At 39.9% G+C, this 15,951-nt stretch overlaps 1 protein-coding gene across 3 annotated transcripts in view; it reads left to right on the plus strand.

Annotated features, from left to right (window-relative positions):
* The window catches only part of LOC127358158 (uncharacterized), a 31,851-nt gene extending 19,363 nt beyond the window's left edge, over positions 1–12,488 (plus strand). For 2 of the 3 annotated variants that reach the window (XM_051391027.1, XM_051391029.1), the window contains 19 exons: positions 458–1,615; positions 1,701–1,784; positions 2,097–2,233; positions 3,577–3,678; positions 3,877–3,934; positions 4,050–4,150; positions 4,789–5,422; positions 5,536–5,657; positions 5,755–5,862; positions 6,113–6,167; positions 6,501–6,626; positions 8,057–8,410; positions 8,489–8,697; positions 8,780–8,911; positions 9,098–9,155; positions 9,293–9,373; positions 9,495–9,590; positions 9,926–10,009; positions 10,250–12,488. In XM_051391027.1, coding sequence (XP_051246987.1) covers positions 458–1,615; positions 1,701–1,784; positions 2,097–2,233; positions 3,577–3,678; positions 3,877–3,934; positions 4,050–4,150; positions 4,789–5,422; positions 5,536–5,657; positions 5,755–5,862; positions 6,113–6,167; positions 6,501–6,626; positions 8,057–8,410; positions 8,489–8,697; positions 8,780–8,911; positions 9,098–9,155; positions 9,293–9,373; positions 9,495–9,590; positions 9,926–10,009; positions 10,250–11,952 — 5,402 coding nt within the window. In that variant the 3' untranslated portion in view covers positions 11,953–12,488. The remainder of the gene's footprint in view (positions 1–457; positions 1,616–1,700; positions 1,785–2,096; positions 2,234–3,576; positions 3,679–3,876; positions 3,935–4,049; positions 4,151–4,788; positions 5,423–5,535; positions 5,658–5,754; positions 5,863–6,112; positions 6,168–6,500; positions 6,627–8,056; positions 8,411–8,488; positions 8,698–8,779; positions 8,912–9,097; positions 9,156–9,292; positions 9,374–9,494; positions 9,591–9,925; positions 10,010–10,249) is intronic. The other variant, XM_051391028.1, reaches the window with a different exon arrangement.
* The last annotated feature ends 3,463 nt before the right edge of the window (positions 12,489–15,951 follow it).

The raw sequence follows: 15,951 nt of genomic DNA on the forward strand, positions 1-15,951 counted from the left end.
TCCAAATATATATTTTTAAATATATAGAACATTATGTACTAGTACTGCTGATATTTGGGTTCCCATGGTGGGAAAATCTATAGGCATAGCCGTAACAAAAATAAAAAGGTCAAAGATAAACTTCACTGTGACATCATAATGTTCATCCTAATGACATCATTAACTTTTTGGCCATTATTTAACACCATAACTCAGGAACAGAAGGGCACATTGTGACCATATTTCAAAGTTGGTTGGAAACTGAATTTGTGAGGCTTTTCATTTAAAGGTCATTGTGAGAACCACCCGACACGTAGCAAATCCCCTACTACTAATCATTTCACCTCATCGTTTATTTGATTCATTCGGACAGCTCATTTATTATTTTTGTATTATTAGTTAGTGAGTGGATAGTTAATAAATCATTGCATGTAATTGTAATCAAATAAATTTTTAATGCCCTGTGTGTGTCTCTCAGTCCCCAGAGGAACTTTGAAAGATGTGGACAAGGCCCATGTGAGCGAAAACAGCAGGGTGATGGAGGGGTCTGAGAAAAAGACCATTCAAAAGTCTACAGAATACAGTGAGACAAGCCTGACAAACACTTCAGTAGAAGATGGTGTTGAGATCGCCAATACACAGTGTGTAGAGAATGCAGAAAATGCTGGAAAGGAAGGAGACAAAAAGATACCTACTCCAAGTCCAAAAGAATCAGAGAGGAGAAAAGAGGTGTTTCCAAAAACTAGTTCAGAGGAGATAAAGAATGCAGTTAGTGAGACATGCCGGAGGATAAAGCAGGAGAAGATTGTAAAGGAAGAGGACATTGAAAAGCCTATAGTGAGAACACCAAGTGGGGAGACCCTAGAAAGCTGCAAGATCGCAGATAAAACTGATGGAACAGAGATTGGAGAAGAAAGGAGCAAAAGTAGCAAAGATGCTCTCACACAGTTGAAGAATACTGCATGCAAAGAAAATGAAAATAAGCGTTCAAGCAGCACGTGTGAAAAATCACAGGACGACACATGTCCTAATGAGGAAGCAGAGAAAGAAATGTGCTATAAAAGGCAGCGACTCACCTTCAAACAAGAAGCATCTTGTGAAGAACCCCAAAACCTGCCAAGCAGCAGACAAACGGAGGGAGTAGACAAAGAGACTCCTACTCCAAGTCCAAAAGAATCAGAGAGGGGAAGAGAGGTGTTTCCAAAAACTAGTTCAGAGGAGATAAAGAACGCAGATAGTGAGACATGCCAGAGGATAAAGGAGGAGAAGATTGAAGAGCTTATAGTGAGAACACCAAGTGGGGAGTCCCTAAAAAGCTGCAAACACACAGACAAAGCTGATGGAACAGAGATTGGAGAAGAAAGGAGCAAAAGTAGCAAAGGTGTCCTGAAACAGTTGAAGAATAACACATACAAAGAAAATAAAAGAAAGCGATCAAGCATGTGTGAAAAATCACAGGAGGTCACATGTCCTAATGAGGACGTAGAAATGGGCCATAAAAGACAGCGACTCACCTTCAAACAACAAGCATCTTGTGAAGAACCCCAAAACCTGCCAAGCAGCGGACAAACGGAGGCGACCACCGCAGACGAGGGAGAAAGTGGAAAATTGAGTCACAAGACTGCAAAGGATAACGGTATGTACATTTCATATTTAAGTTTGTGGAAGATTTTCCTGTATTTCTGTGGAAAAGGCTCAGTCTGTCTGTGATTGTCTTACAGTGTCTCCTAGCTTGAACCAAGCGCAAGAACAAGCAGCTCAACTGTGGCAGTATGTCAAGAGGAAGAGCAGAGAGCCTGTGGTTGGTCAGTACAAATTGATATGGTATATGAGATATGACCAAGTGTTTGTTGTAAATATAGTGTTAATTGTTGTTGGTGGCTGGTTTAAAATTATTTCTGAAACCTGTCTTTTCAATGATGGAGTAAATGAAAGTTCAAAGAGGAAAAAGAACAGATAATGCAGTTTTAGTTATCATATTTAGATTTTTCATGTTTTGTTTTACATTTACTGGAGTGTCAATCATTTTCTAATTAAATAATTTCTTTGAATGAGAACATTTTCAGCAAGAGTAAAGGTTGATACACAATATTAATAGTGACCAAAATATCCTCTAGGCTTGAATGCACTTCTTGAATGCTATTGTGATCAGCGTGGTCCCATCTACCTCTGTGAGTGCTGCTCTCTGAAGATCCCAGAGAAGAACATCATCAGCCATGTTACTGGAGCTGAACACCAGAAGATGTACCTAGTGGTGAGTAAATGTTAAAGGATACAGAGTTTTTCAAAGTCTATGTTATACATTAATAGAATTATCGGTATGTGTAATCCTTCCTCCTCTCCATACTGACCACAAAGAGATCCCTTCATAGAGTGACTACACTATAATAAATGGGGGACAAAATCCAAAGTCCTTATTCTGTGTAGAAATGAGAATCAGAAATACTTTAATAATCCCCGGGGGGAAATTAGTTTTAGGGGGGGAGGAAAAGGGGAGAAACAAGACGAGAGGGGAGGAGAAAAAAGCAACTCCCAGACTCTGGTCCTGTGGGGGAGTACAGTGTGGGACTGGGAAAAAACCTCAGCAACATAAGCACATATGAGCACACTTTACAACATAAGAACTCAAAACAACTTGCACCGGGGGAGGTGGGAAAGGGGGGTGGAGGCATACCAACGCAGACAGGCAGCCGCGGCGCAGCCAGCTTCAGCGCAGCCAGCGGAACCCCGCTTGTCGCACTGAGGGTAAAAAGCGGCGAAGGCGTGGGGGGGGGGGGGGGGTTTACAGGGGTGTGTTGCATATGCGCATGTTTAAGTGTGCACATAAGCCTGGAGAGTCGCTTCTTCTAGCCTCTCAATCAGTGCCTCAGTTCACATGGTGTCATCGCGATAACACAGCAGGTTGCCTAAACAGAGTCAACTATCAACAGGTGTCTGGTGAGGGAAGGGAGGGAGGAATAGGGCAGAGCGTCTCACTGCAGCGATCTCCTGGAGGAGTTGTTCCAGCAGCAGCTTTGGCCAAGGCCAGTGCTACTGAGGGCCAGAATGCAGATTAGATTATGATTGTTTGTTTGGGTTAGGGCGAGTGGTCGCATTTCAATAGACACAACTTACTCTGTTTGTCCATTCTGGTCTTCAAATCAATTCATTTGAAGAAATGCATTACAAGTTAGCCAAATTGATGAGGAACTTCCAAAGTTGTAGTTGTCTCAAGGTCTATCCAATTGTGACTAGTCTGCAGGTTCATCCCGGCCAACACACAGGCTCACGAAACTCATATTAAACTATCAAACTAGGTAGTGCTGATCACATATGAATCAAGATTCTGTTACTGCGTTCCCTTTATTACGAACCCAAACTGGTCAAGGGAAGAAGGGAGTAACATAAAACTAGTTGAAGAATCTAGTTGTGTTCAGTCTTGAAATATTTTACGGCCAGAAGAGGAAGCTTTTATACAACATATACAGCAGCAGACCCACCTTCAGAACTTTTTCTTCTGGTCTTCTGCTTCTACAGTAATTTCTACCACATTGTGTACATGTACAACAGATGTTTTGTCCTAATAATGCCTTCTCCTGCCTATGTTTTTAACATTAGGGGTTACAGAAACTCCCACCTCCACCAGGGAAGCACCTGAAGCAGAACATCAGACATTTGGCTGCTTTGTTTGAAAAAGCTAATGGATATGGAGAAGCTCAGGTTTGGTCCTGGTTCTTGTATTTGTGGACAGAGTTATATCACTTCATAAACTGAGATAAAAATTATAACCATTGTCTTTTGGTCAGTCCTGAATAATTTTCGAGAAAAGATTTAATAACAGCTGAGATAAAGAGTTGAAAGATTAGAATATAATTCAATAATACGTTTTACTAATTGTTGTTTATGTCTGGACTCCAGGTTGTTGATCTGGATGAACGGATTTACAATGACATCTCTAAACAAAACTTTGAATCAGGTAAGGGTACAGCTTTCCTTCCTTTGGAGTCCTCTTTGGAAAGGTTAGTTTGGTGTGATTAATAGGTGAGTCAGAACTTTAACTGTACAATATTTTTGTATATTTGTCTTCTCAGCCATACAGACAGTGAAGACACTTCTGACTGTTCAACCTGTGGACACCTCAGTCACCCATCATGCTCAACAAGAGGTTTATTCAAACACAGAGGACTTGCAGGTCAGTCAATTTTGTATGAATCAGTATAGCAAAATAATCTTTCTATCTTACTCTCTCCTTTCAATTATACTTTTTATTTAGTTCTTAAGAAAGTTGACACAACAACTTAAACCACTGCAAATAAAGTAACATGTACATCTAATAACATAAGATAATAAATATATAAGAAAATTAATCTCCAATGGAATGAATGAAAGGAATGTTTTGATGACCCTTTCTTAATCTGCCTATTGGTAGGTCCACTGACTTCTAAAACTTAATCCTACAACCTGAAAAATAGTAACTATATCAATAAACTCCATAGGTTCTGGCAAAGAGGTGCTTGGGTTGGTAAGGAACAACAAGTGTGCCTCTATTTATAGAGAAAGCAGATTAGATCAACAATTCTAGTGATGGTGTACCATTCACTAGAATTGTTGATTTTGGGCCTGTATAAAGTCATTTGTAAAAAGAAAAGAAAATCAGTATAGGACCTTGAAAAGATACATCCATTCAATTCAATTGAAAGCTTTCTCCTTGTCTAAGCTTACTACTGTATATATGCATCTTTGTCAATATTTTTAATGTATTGCATGATTCCCGACAGTCTTCTGATATTAGAGCTGACAAATGCTTAATATAGATGTTTTATTTCAAAGGTGGGGGACAAGGAGGTTGGTGATTCGGACTCTGAGGCACAGCCATCTTCTGTAACTGCAGCCGTGACTGTAATGACTGAATCTGCTTGCAAAACAACAGAAGTCCCCCCTGAATCAAATGAAGATGCCAAAATGATAAAAGTGTCGGATTTAACTGCCAACGCTTACACCTACCCGACTGTTTCCACAAGTAGTGAAGACCCATCAAGTCTACACTTGTGCACAGGGGGGACAAACACAACCCGTCTGCATCCTGATTCCAGAAATGACTCCAAAGCCAAAATAATTTCAAACTCAACTGTGGGACCATTAAAAACAATAACCACTTCCAAAATAGTGGGGATATCCCAATATGGTGAAAACACCTTAAAAAATTCTGAAACTGCATCTAAAACTTCGACTGCATCTCAAACTATGGTGACATCTGTGGCCACTAAAACGATTAAAACGTCAGTCAAATGTGAGAACACTGTCAAGACTTCACTTATGAAGCACTCAGTGGGGCCAGATACTGATGCTGCACCAAGTGTTCCTAAGAGTAACGCGCCTGCAGCTCCGCACTTGACCGTGTTCATGTCTGAAAAGAAGAATCCACCAACAGAGCCATCACATAACTCTAAGCCAAGTGAAGTTGGTAAGTATTTGTATTTATTTATATTTTGTAAAGACAACCACTCAGTAAGTCTCTATGAATTAGTGTCTCTGTGATTCTAATCAGAGTTCTGCATTATTGTCTTTACTTTATAGGCTTAAACCAGTTGATTAAAGTATCGTGTGAAGGAAGGCGGCAAGTCTACTGTCAGCTGTGTTCAGTCAGGTTGGAACAGTCCAGTCACCTTTTCAGCCAAAGGCACCAGTATAACTACGTGGTGAGTGCTTTAGCAGTCTTGTCGAAGAAAATATAGAAAGCTTTAAAGCAGCATTCTGTTACGGATGTTAACTGTGTGCTTTCAATGCTCTTACTAGAAAATGAAGTTCCCTGCGTGGACTGCCAAGCCGTCTGAGAACAAATTGGACAAGATAGTGGCCCACTTGGCTGAGGCTGAGAAAAATACAGGATCCCGATGCAACCAGGTGATCTGCTCGAATCTCCCGACACATTGAAAATGACCCAAAATTGACAATCTATGTGTGGTTGTTAATCTGCTTTGGTGGTGTAGTACAGTATGTACAAAATTAAAGTAGAGAAGTGGAAGAAGGTTTGCTGGAATGAACTTCAGACTTCAGACAAAACAGACACACATGAGAGCATACATCAGTAAAGTGAGATGGCACAGACTTGAAATTAAATTTAATTAACACTGTTTGCCTTTCTTACTTCTAGATAGAAGTGACGATCGATGAGTACGAGGAGCTGGCTGCTATTCCAGAAGTCAAAGGTAAAGCTACCCTAATAACCCGTCATAAATAAGCCTATACAGCCTATAACTAACTAGTTTCCCTCTAACAATCTGGTCACACATTGGCAATCAAAAGTGATTGATACATATAAATGTGTTGTTGTATTGTTAATTGCTAAATTAATAGCTACATCTTAGTTTTTATAATGTGTGCATATTTTTCCAATATGTGATTTTTATTCAATGAAACATAAATGATCAACTTTGTAGGAAAATTGTTCACAGTGGAGATTTTTATTCCTTTTCATTGCAGTAGATTGTTTTATACATATGGTCATTTTCTTGGTCTTACTTCTCTCTCTTTATTCTCAGCTCTACAAAAAGTTAAAGCAATGTTGAGACGGAGAGATCTCATCAGGGGGGTCTCATCTCCTACAACCACAGCAGATGAGAGACTTGCCCTTGCTAGTCCATGTGAAGCTTCAAGCCCAGATGATGGTAAATATAAGTGTAATTTTTAAGAACCAATTTTGAAATATATCTGCATTTTTCATCCAAGTGCAGATACATTTGAACTTAAAAGTTTGGACTCACATTCCTGAGTGTATTTGGTTGTCCTTAGACATGTTGATGCCCAAGCTGAGATATATTCTTTCTGATATTACGAGAGGAATCTAAATTCAATGAATCACAACACCAATTCGATACCTCTGTAAAAAAAATTATAATGATACCGAGTCCTGATCCAGTACTTGCATTTTCCTTAGTAATACAGTTGAATAGCTCTGCATTGTAGGAAGAAAAAAATTGCCTGCAGCTAAGCTATTCCTTAATGTTTACACTTATTTATACTTAAACTTTTTATACTAAATAACAAAGAAATTGTTTTGTTTTGTTGTCTGGAGGGAATTTCTCTCTCTCTTTTTAAGTGTCCTGCAGTGTTTGGTGCTTCAGTGCAGCCTTACCTGAATTAAACGTATTCTGCTGAATGTTTATTTTCCTCTTCTATATATCTTTAGTGCGGATTACTTTAATAAATTAGTTTGATATGCTTTTTGTTTACTGGGCTTGTGTTGCACGTGCACTTGCAGTGGCATGGTGAATTTGGGGCTGCTGTCTCGCCTCTGAGCAGCAGTGGAAGAGCTCGGCCCCTCTTGTACACACAGTACAGCAGATAGTGTTGACAATGGCTGCACTTTGCATGAAAGCCTTGCAAGTAAAATACCAGTACACACTGACCAACACAAGATCAAACTTAACATATTTACAGCTGGACTAATACAGTGTCTCTACTCAGACTTTGGCTTAGTCTTTGTTAACAGGAGACATTTGAGTCTGATGTGGAGTCCCAGGAGGAGTGTTGGACTAACTAGTTACATGTTATCAATTCAATTACGAAAGTTGTAAACAGCTAGTTACGGATAAAAATGTTGGTGATTAAAGGGGTTACATCAGGACATATAACTTTTGGGTCAAAAGTTTATTTAAAATCTTTTCACTGTGCAGGACTGTCTTTTGGCATATTTTTGGACAACATGGGTCAGTAAAGCTGCTGGGACAAATTTGAGTGCGAGTCGAGGGTAGGGTGCCTAACAAGGAACCGTCTCTACGTCTAGACAGTCTCCATTTAGTGAGCTCTGTTTTAGATTGGTCATTTTGTTTGAAATCCAACATTGCTGTACAGTGTAAAGGTTGTTTACGTTCCCACACTGGCTACAATTCAAGCCACATGTCCAATTAATGGTCCTACTAAACCTGCTAAAGCTGTTGTACCTGTAACAAATAGAATTTTGGCCATGACTCAAATGATGGCCCCTTTTCGTCTTGTAATGCAACTGCAGTCTTGCTTTTGTTGGTACGTGTGTCTTTCCTTCTGCATCATCACTCATTTACACAAATCCACCACCTCTCTCTTCCCTGCCGTGCAGCTGTCAGGATGGAGCCACCTCAGGGTTGTGCAGATCCTCTTGCCACTGACTCAGAATCACACAGAGGCAGCTTTGTCCAAACCCCACATATACACCAAAAGATGGCTGAGAAGAGACACATGCAGGAGAGAAGTGGCCCAAAGTTAGAGGACACACAGAAGGTGCTGGAAGGCACTCAGAGAACATCACCTGTAAAATTCTTCAACCAAGACCCGCGCACTGCTGCTGCTTTACTGAATACAAAACAGCAGAGCCAACCAAGACCGACCGAGAAAGTAGAACATGTACGAAAACCCTTAAGATGTGCTCCAGGAGCCAAGCACCACTGTGCATCACACGAAGTCCCAACGATAGGTAGGTGTTAAGCATTTTTGAATCAGTAATTTTTGCCCTCTGACTGACTAATTTTGGAATTTTGTATGGCTGTCACAGGGGAAAGAACTCAGGACAGGAGTCATCTGTCCTTCTTCCTAAAAGTGAAGAGACTGAACTGTAAATCAGTTGGATTAGGCTTTGTGTGGGAGTGTCACGGAGAGCCACCACAGAAACTATTCTTCTTGTGTGAGAGCTGCAGAGAAACAATCACCTTGAGTGACATCTGTCAACACATGGTCAGCAATGAGCACCAGCGCAAATACATGGTGAGTGGCATCTCGGTAATGCACTGGAAACTTCTAAACAGCAAAAGCCACATGTTATTTTTATGATATACATGTCTTTCAGCTGATGCAGCACCCTCAATATATAAAGTTCTGGGATGAGAAGGATCTGCTCCCACAGATGAAACTGGAGATTTTAAATGATGTCGTCCCACTGCTCTCAGAGCAGGAGAGTAACAACAAGATAGATGCGCAGGTAACCTGTGGTTAATGTATCATGCACGTTATCTCAAATGGCCTTGGGGTAGTTTGAGCAAGATATAGGTGATGATTTATGTAAACATATTGTCTTTTTGAAAAAAAATTCATTGTGTATGGTGGACAAGATGTAATGGTTAATGTTTCACAATGTACACAATTGTTTGTGTTCTCTTTCACTAAGGTTGTAAAGCTGAGACCGCACATTCATAAATATGTTGAGACAGCTCCGTTCAGTGAAGGTAATAGTAAGCTTATTATGCAATGGCCTACAGAGGTTATGGTCCACTGGAGTATACAGTAATTAAGTAATTTCCCCTTGGGATTGTTAAAGTATTTCTGATTATGATTCTGATTCAACTGTGCTGTTTACTTTTAGCTTTACAATTAGTGCAAGACATCAAGAAAGAACCAAAACGGAGCGTCCTCTGTCCACCTGTCAGCGCTGAACAACAAACCGGTGAGTCCCATTAGCCCAGTCACAGTATCAGTGTTTCTCATTCTTATGCACAGCCTAAATAAAATGACTCATACAGGCAGAATATGGGTTTGAGTGATGGGTTTTGGTTTCTGTTGCACAGACCGGCAGCCTGAGGACCAGCAGAGTCGAGAGGAATCTCTTCGACCAGAGAATCGGTCAACACAGGCACTTAGGACAGACCAGAGAAGTGACAATGGTATGATGATTATCATATTATTTACAATATTGGACAACATACTGTAGTTATGTTTTTTTAGATCTTAATTCAGAAAAAGTGCCCCAGAGATCCAGTCAGTGATATTAGTCTTAACTGTAAAAAATATGGTTGAACATTGACTCATGTCATTATAATTGTCTTTAGCTTGTTTTAGACTACAAATTAAAAAAAGGATTAAGAAAACTAAAAAATATATATATACAGTAGGCCTGTATCTAAGGATTTAATTCATTTCTGCGAGAAAACTCAATTAATTTGTTAATTTGAATGTTTAGATTATTATTTAAGATCTAAACATTTACTGTTTTATGCAGTTAAAACAACCAAAGAGCTAATGGAACAATGGCAAAGCATCTGTGAGAAGGAAACCCTGAATTTTTCAAAAAGGAGCCTATTAAGTATGTATGATTGTTTAAAAAAAACAATACAGACAGAAACATCATTCTTCACTGTTCTTGTTATGCATTGAATACAATGTGAAATATCTATAAAAAATGTGACTTAGTCACAGGTTGTCAGTTTACTCAATGATAGAAAAGGGATCCCTTAAGGAAAAAGGTTGGGAACCACTGCTCTAAGATGTAGTAAATGTAATAACTTCTCTTGCGTTCTCTTTCCTTCTCCACTGTGTCTCTTAGAAGCAAGAAAAAATAAAGAAAAACATAATTTGGAAGAGACTGCAGTGGCTGGAGATTTGGATGGGGTCGAACAAAGAAGAGTCTTGAGTGCCCTGGATGTGACCAGTGCTTCCTCAAAGGCCGATAACAGAATATGTCCGCCCCATCTTGCTGGCACATGTCACAGTCCACAAGAGACCTGCAGGAGCCTTTCAATGCAACCTGAGCTCAGACCACCGGCTTCTCAGAACCAGAGATCTATCCCTGAGTTGCAAGTGAAACAGGGAGAGGTGCACTCAGTATCCCCATCTTCCTCTGTTGTTAGTCCTGAAACCAGTCAAACCCTGTCTCTGTCTCCGAGAAACAGCTGCCCTCCGACCAGGAAAAGGCCAGCTGTTGAATCTCTGGAAACATTGGTTAGACCTTGCACCAGTAACCCCCAACCCGATGAGCCTTTGCCAGCCAAGTGCACACGCTTCTCAGAGAAGTATATCAGTCAGCCCAGCACTGAATCAACCTCAGAGTCCACTCCTGTTAACCCTGCTGCAACCTCCACCCTCCTGGCTCCCAAGGACACAGGACCTGGAACTGACGAACAAGACCCATCCATTGTCAACCAGAAAAAGTTGGAGCATCTAATGGCTCTGCTGAGAGAGATGAAGTCTGACGTAAACATATCAGCTCCAGATGATGCTGAGGCTACAACCTCCTGTGCAGACGGTAGATCTGAAACGGCAAAAAAACAAACAAGATGGGATTCGAAGTGGCAGCAGGTTAAAGCTACACCGAAAAATAACTCCCCCTCCACTGACTCATTGGAGGGGATGTTTTCAACAACAGCAGCTCCTGAGAACCAACTCACCACCACTCATGTGAACCCTGCTTTCTCTGCCGCCAGCTCATCTATTGAGGGCTATTTAGCGAGGGACAACCAAGCCGAGGCAGTCAGTGTGTCTTCCGCCAGCACTGCTGACCCCAATGATCCACAACAACAGAGAAGTGTTCAGAGCATGTTTGTAAATGTGAGCCAGTTCATTCCTACTTCCTTTCACTGTGTAGCCAACAACCACAATTCAGGTCAGATACCACAAGGTAACACAGACACAGACAGCCCTGGGGGTGGTCAGTTGCCCATTGACTCCATCATAACCGCCAGGCCAGAGCTCCCTAACCAGCAGTTTATGGGTGGCTATAATGCACAGGACCACACGGAGGTGAACAGAGGCCATCAGGTCGCTCACAGTTTGCCCACAGTTGCAACAGCAAGTCCCAGTGACAGTCTGGCTGCTCTCGGGGGGTATGGTCAGTACAGCCAAATGGCTTATGTCACAAATGGAGACGTTCCAGGTTATCTTTCTTCTGAGGCTGTTGGATACACAACTCAAGACAACCTTTCTGAAAGTTACACAAAAAGGGTTTTCTACACCAGCCAGATTTACCCAGAACAAGTAAACCGCTTTGGACACTTAGCAACTTCAATGTCATCAGGATGGCCGGAAATCCAACAGCAGCAGCAGCTAATGCAGCGGCAACTAATGCAGCAGCAACTAATGCAGCAGCAACTAATGCAGCAGCAACTAATGCAGCAGCAACTAATGCAGCAGCAGTACTCCGCATGGACAAGCACTGCCCTGGCTGCTGGAGGTGGAAAATTGACCAATGAGGCTTCTTACTTAGCAGCTGCCTTAGCTTCCATTCACTGCTCCAGCCAACAGTTTAATTAGATTAAGTGACCCGAACAACTACAGAATCGCTCTAAAACAGAACAGCACTAACACATGAACAAACATCAGTTTACTTCGAGCATCCGGTAATTGACAATCCTCCTACAGGCAACAGTCAAATCACATGATCCCAGACACCTGCAAGCTCCTCTTTTTAGCAACAAAGAGTTGGGAATATGTATTAAATCAGTTTGAACTCCTGAAACGCCCAAACAACAGATCTTTTTAGAAAAGGTTTATAAATATATAATAGTGTATTTTTAATTAAGTTAACTGGTTTTGTCTTTTGGAGTAGCAACAAGTTCAGGATACTGTATGTACTTTTGCTATTTTCAATTTTTGGTTTATAAAACCTTTGAAAAACACCATATTGCATACCTAATGTAACAGTTTCAGCCGCCTACTGTGATTTTTTTTATTTTTTATTTTTATATTCATATTTTGTAAATTTAAATACGATTTCTGTAAAATTCAGATCTGTGTGAAATATATTTGTATATTTTTTTCATAAATTGCCTTGTTTTTGGCTGAAATTAGATTGCTTGAACTTGTTTGGTTTTTTTTGTAAATTTTTTGGACACAGAAATTACTGTGGGACCTGGATGTGTAAAGAGCCACTTGTTGGTGGATGAACTGGGGTTAGAAATTATTATTTCTCTATTTCCTTTGATTATTCAGTTCACTGACACAGCACAGCCTACGCTCTTTGAAAGAGACTATTTAATTAGAGGAAGAGCAGGACCTCTCATACGGTATCGTGAAAAAGAAGCCTCAAAACTCAGTCAAGTCCATGTGCCATTCAACTAAGACATTCAATTGTTTGGGAACTCTCAGTAGCTGTTCCTCAGTCTGTTTGTTCGGACATTAATGGCTCTGTATCTCTTCAGAGTGTGACCTGGATGGGTTGCTGAGAGGGAAGTTTAAGCTTTCTTCACCATGTGGGAGGTGTTAAAAGACCATGAGAGATCTTATGTTCTCGCAAACTTCACAATAATGTTATTGGAGAGGATGGGGGTGCAGTCATTGGTGAAGAGAGTAAAAAGGGCTGGACAAAGCACACAACCCTCCTGTGCACCTTTGCATTTGCTTTTTAATAAACTGACCTTTAAACTAAGCTAAATCAAACTTCTAAATGTAACAACCTGATTTTACAGTATTATAGTATAATATCCTATTATACCATTAAAATCTGATTGGCGGATGAAGTGTTTTGTTCACAGTAGATTATGTAGTACAACCATCAAGTAAACAGACTAAGTTTTTAAAAACAAGGTGCCTGGAGTCAGGAGAGTTCTTTGAGATATCAAAACAAATTATGCTGTGAAGCCTAACTTGTAGGTAACAAAAACAATTAGTGAGGCAAATTAAATTTCTCACCCAGCAAAATAAATGATGCAAACTGTCCATTAAACAAGAAATTAGACCCTTCTCCTTCCAGTCAAGTTTTATCTGACCACAAGGGTAAACAATGAGTGGTTGAAACAGTTTACAGAGGTCTCTTACAGAAGCAGACTCAGAACGCTCTTAACTTCAGAAGAGTTTTTCAGTGCAAAACCTCGACTTTCAAAGCTACCATAGAGAAAAGCATGGCAGGCAAGGAAGATTTGGCAACAGTTAGTTTACATAGTTGGCCATATGGGCGTCTCAGAGTCTGAGTTACCTTGAGCACACTGCTGCCAAAACTTTAGAACCACGATACTGACTGCCCACTGAGTGCCTGAATGCAGGTTAGTCCAATCCAACTCCAGGCTGTGGTTCTTTAAAATTTAAATGTAAGCTGATGTGTTTTTTATAACGGGCTGGTCATTTAAGCTCAACTTTTATAGGCTACACTGTAGTTTAAATGTTTTAAATGGCCACCAAAAAGCTGGAGCTGATCCCAGGTGACATTGGGCTGGAGACTGTGGTGTATTTCTGCGGCTGCCAAAAGTTGGTCTGTGGATGACAGAAAAGAAAAGGTCCGCCACCCTTCTTGCTTTGATTTAGGACTTTATTAAACAAAAACAAGTGAGTGTGTATCTTCTGGCGGAATCTCCCTCTCTCCTCCAGTCTGGCACTTATATAGTGGCATGTAAACATTCTGTAGGCTATAAATCTGAAGGAATTTCTTGCTATGGGAATTGCTCTATTCCCAACTGCCACTATATTCTCCTTACATGACAACAGATATAAATATAGCTGTCTTTTTAGCTGCATATGAGAACAACCATGAACATAAAGCAGATGTCCTGTTTTTCACAGAGAGAGAGAGATTTAATGTATGTGTTATCAGAAGAAAATATACCTCAACACAACAGATGTCTTGTTGATGTTGTCTTTGTATGGCTCTTTTTCTTCCTGCGACTATGGGACTATTGGCCAGTAACCCTTAATACAAAGCTAACTGCAGCACCAAAAACATATGAGCATTTGTGTTGTATTGCCCCTGGTGATCTGTCTGTTCGATTCACCTAAAATAAAGTTGTGTGCTGCAATTTACAATACTGTGGCAAGCAGCACAGAGAAAGAGAGAAGCAGCAGCTCTCAGAAATGTAAATTAGAATTGGTTGACAATTAAATTATTTCATGTGTTAAAGAATATCTAACTTTAATAAAGTTATTTGTTTAAGAAATTGTAGTTTATTATTATTATTAAATTTAAATGAAAGCCAGTGAACATTAAATGTTGGAAATCAAGTAATCACACAGGATGCTGGAAATTATGTTGTAAGCACTATTTCATTTAATCACACAGAATATTAGAATCAGAGTCAGAGAGCACAAAGTTTTGAGTAATTCTGATTTCATAAGAGCACACTGTTAATGAAGTAGTAAGCACCATGGTCTTAGTGAAAGTTTGATTTAATGTGTAGAAAAATATTGAATGTGTAGTTGTAGCAAGAAACAATTAATGTTTGTACCAAAAGTATGTGAATGATTGTAACACAAGCTTCTTGTCATATTATAAAGTTTATAAAGTTTTAAAAAATACAGTAAAGGACATTTATGACATAATGGTGTAAGAAAAGGGTAATATAAGGTTTTTAAAAAATAGAAGTACAGCAAAAATAGATTTTTATGGTGTAATCATGGAGAAAGAAGAGTATAAAGAAAAGGTCTTGGCATACTACCGAAGGCCAAGAAGCCTGCAAGTTCAATGATAAGAGAGCACAAGCACAACAGGCCATGAAGCCGGCAGGTGCAGAACGACTGAGCGAGTGGTAAGAAGTGCTCAAGCCCAACAAGTGCAGGCGCAAGGAGAGCTGAGGGGGGAATTTGGTGGAACTTTCAGGGTATTTCCAGAGGGGATGTACACCATTATGTCATGGATCAAAAATTGACAGATGGGGAGGACTTGTAAGAGTATTAAAGGTGATGTTCTGACATGAAAATTCAGTCTTTCCATGGAAGACTCGGGCATTGTTTTTCTGCAAAGGGAATAAAGCTCTACCTCTACTGCCAACCTGGATGAATCCTGGCTGTTATTTTTTAATGTTATTGGACCATATTTGGTCTTAAAATTTGAGATGTTGGATATAATCTTCTGTTCAAAGAAAAACCTGTTTTACTGAGAGTCAACAAAATCAGCCTTCAGAGTACATTTCAGTGTTATGTGAGTGCATATCAGTGATATGTCTAAAATTACATTACATTAAGTCTCTCTCTCTCTCTCTCTCTCTATCTGTGTGAAGAACACATGTTCATGTGGTACCTGAAGGTTTATAAGTATAAATATACAGTATCACCAGGAAAACTTCTGTCTGCTATTTGAGAAAGTCAAATCAGACCTAAACAAATGGAAGACACTTCACCTATATTTATCAGGAAAAGTGAACTGTATAAAAATGAATGTGCTTCCCAAATTTCTCTATCTGTTTCAGTGTATTCCACTTTATCTCCCTAAATCTTTCTTCAAATCTATTAATAAGGTCTTCATTTCATTTATATGGGGTGAGAAGAAACCTAGAATACGGCTAGAACTGTTTCAGAGGCCCAAAATGCAGGGTGGCTTAGCTCTTC

Source organism: Dicentrarchus labrax, unplaced genomic scaffold (genome assembly GCF_905237075.1).
Source record: "Dicentrarchus labrax unplaced genomic scaffold, dlabrax2021, whole genome shotgun sequence".
Lineage (NCBI taxonomy): Eukaryota > Metazoa > Chordata > Actinopteri > Moronidae > Dicentrarchus > Dicentrarchus labrax.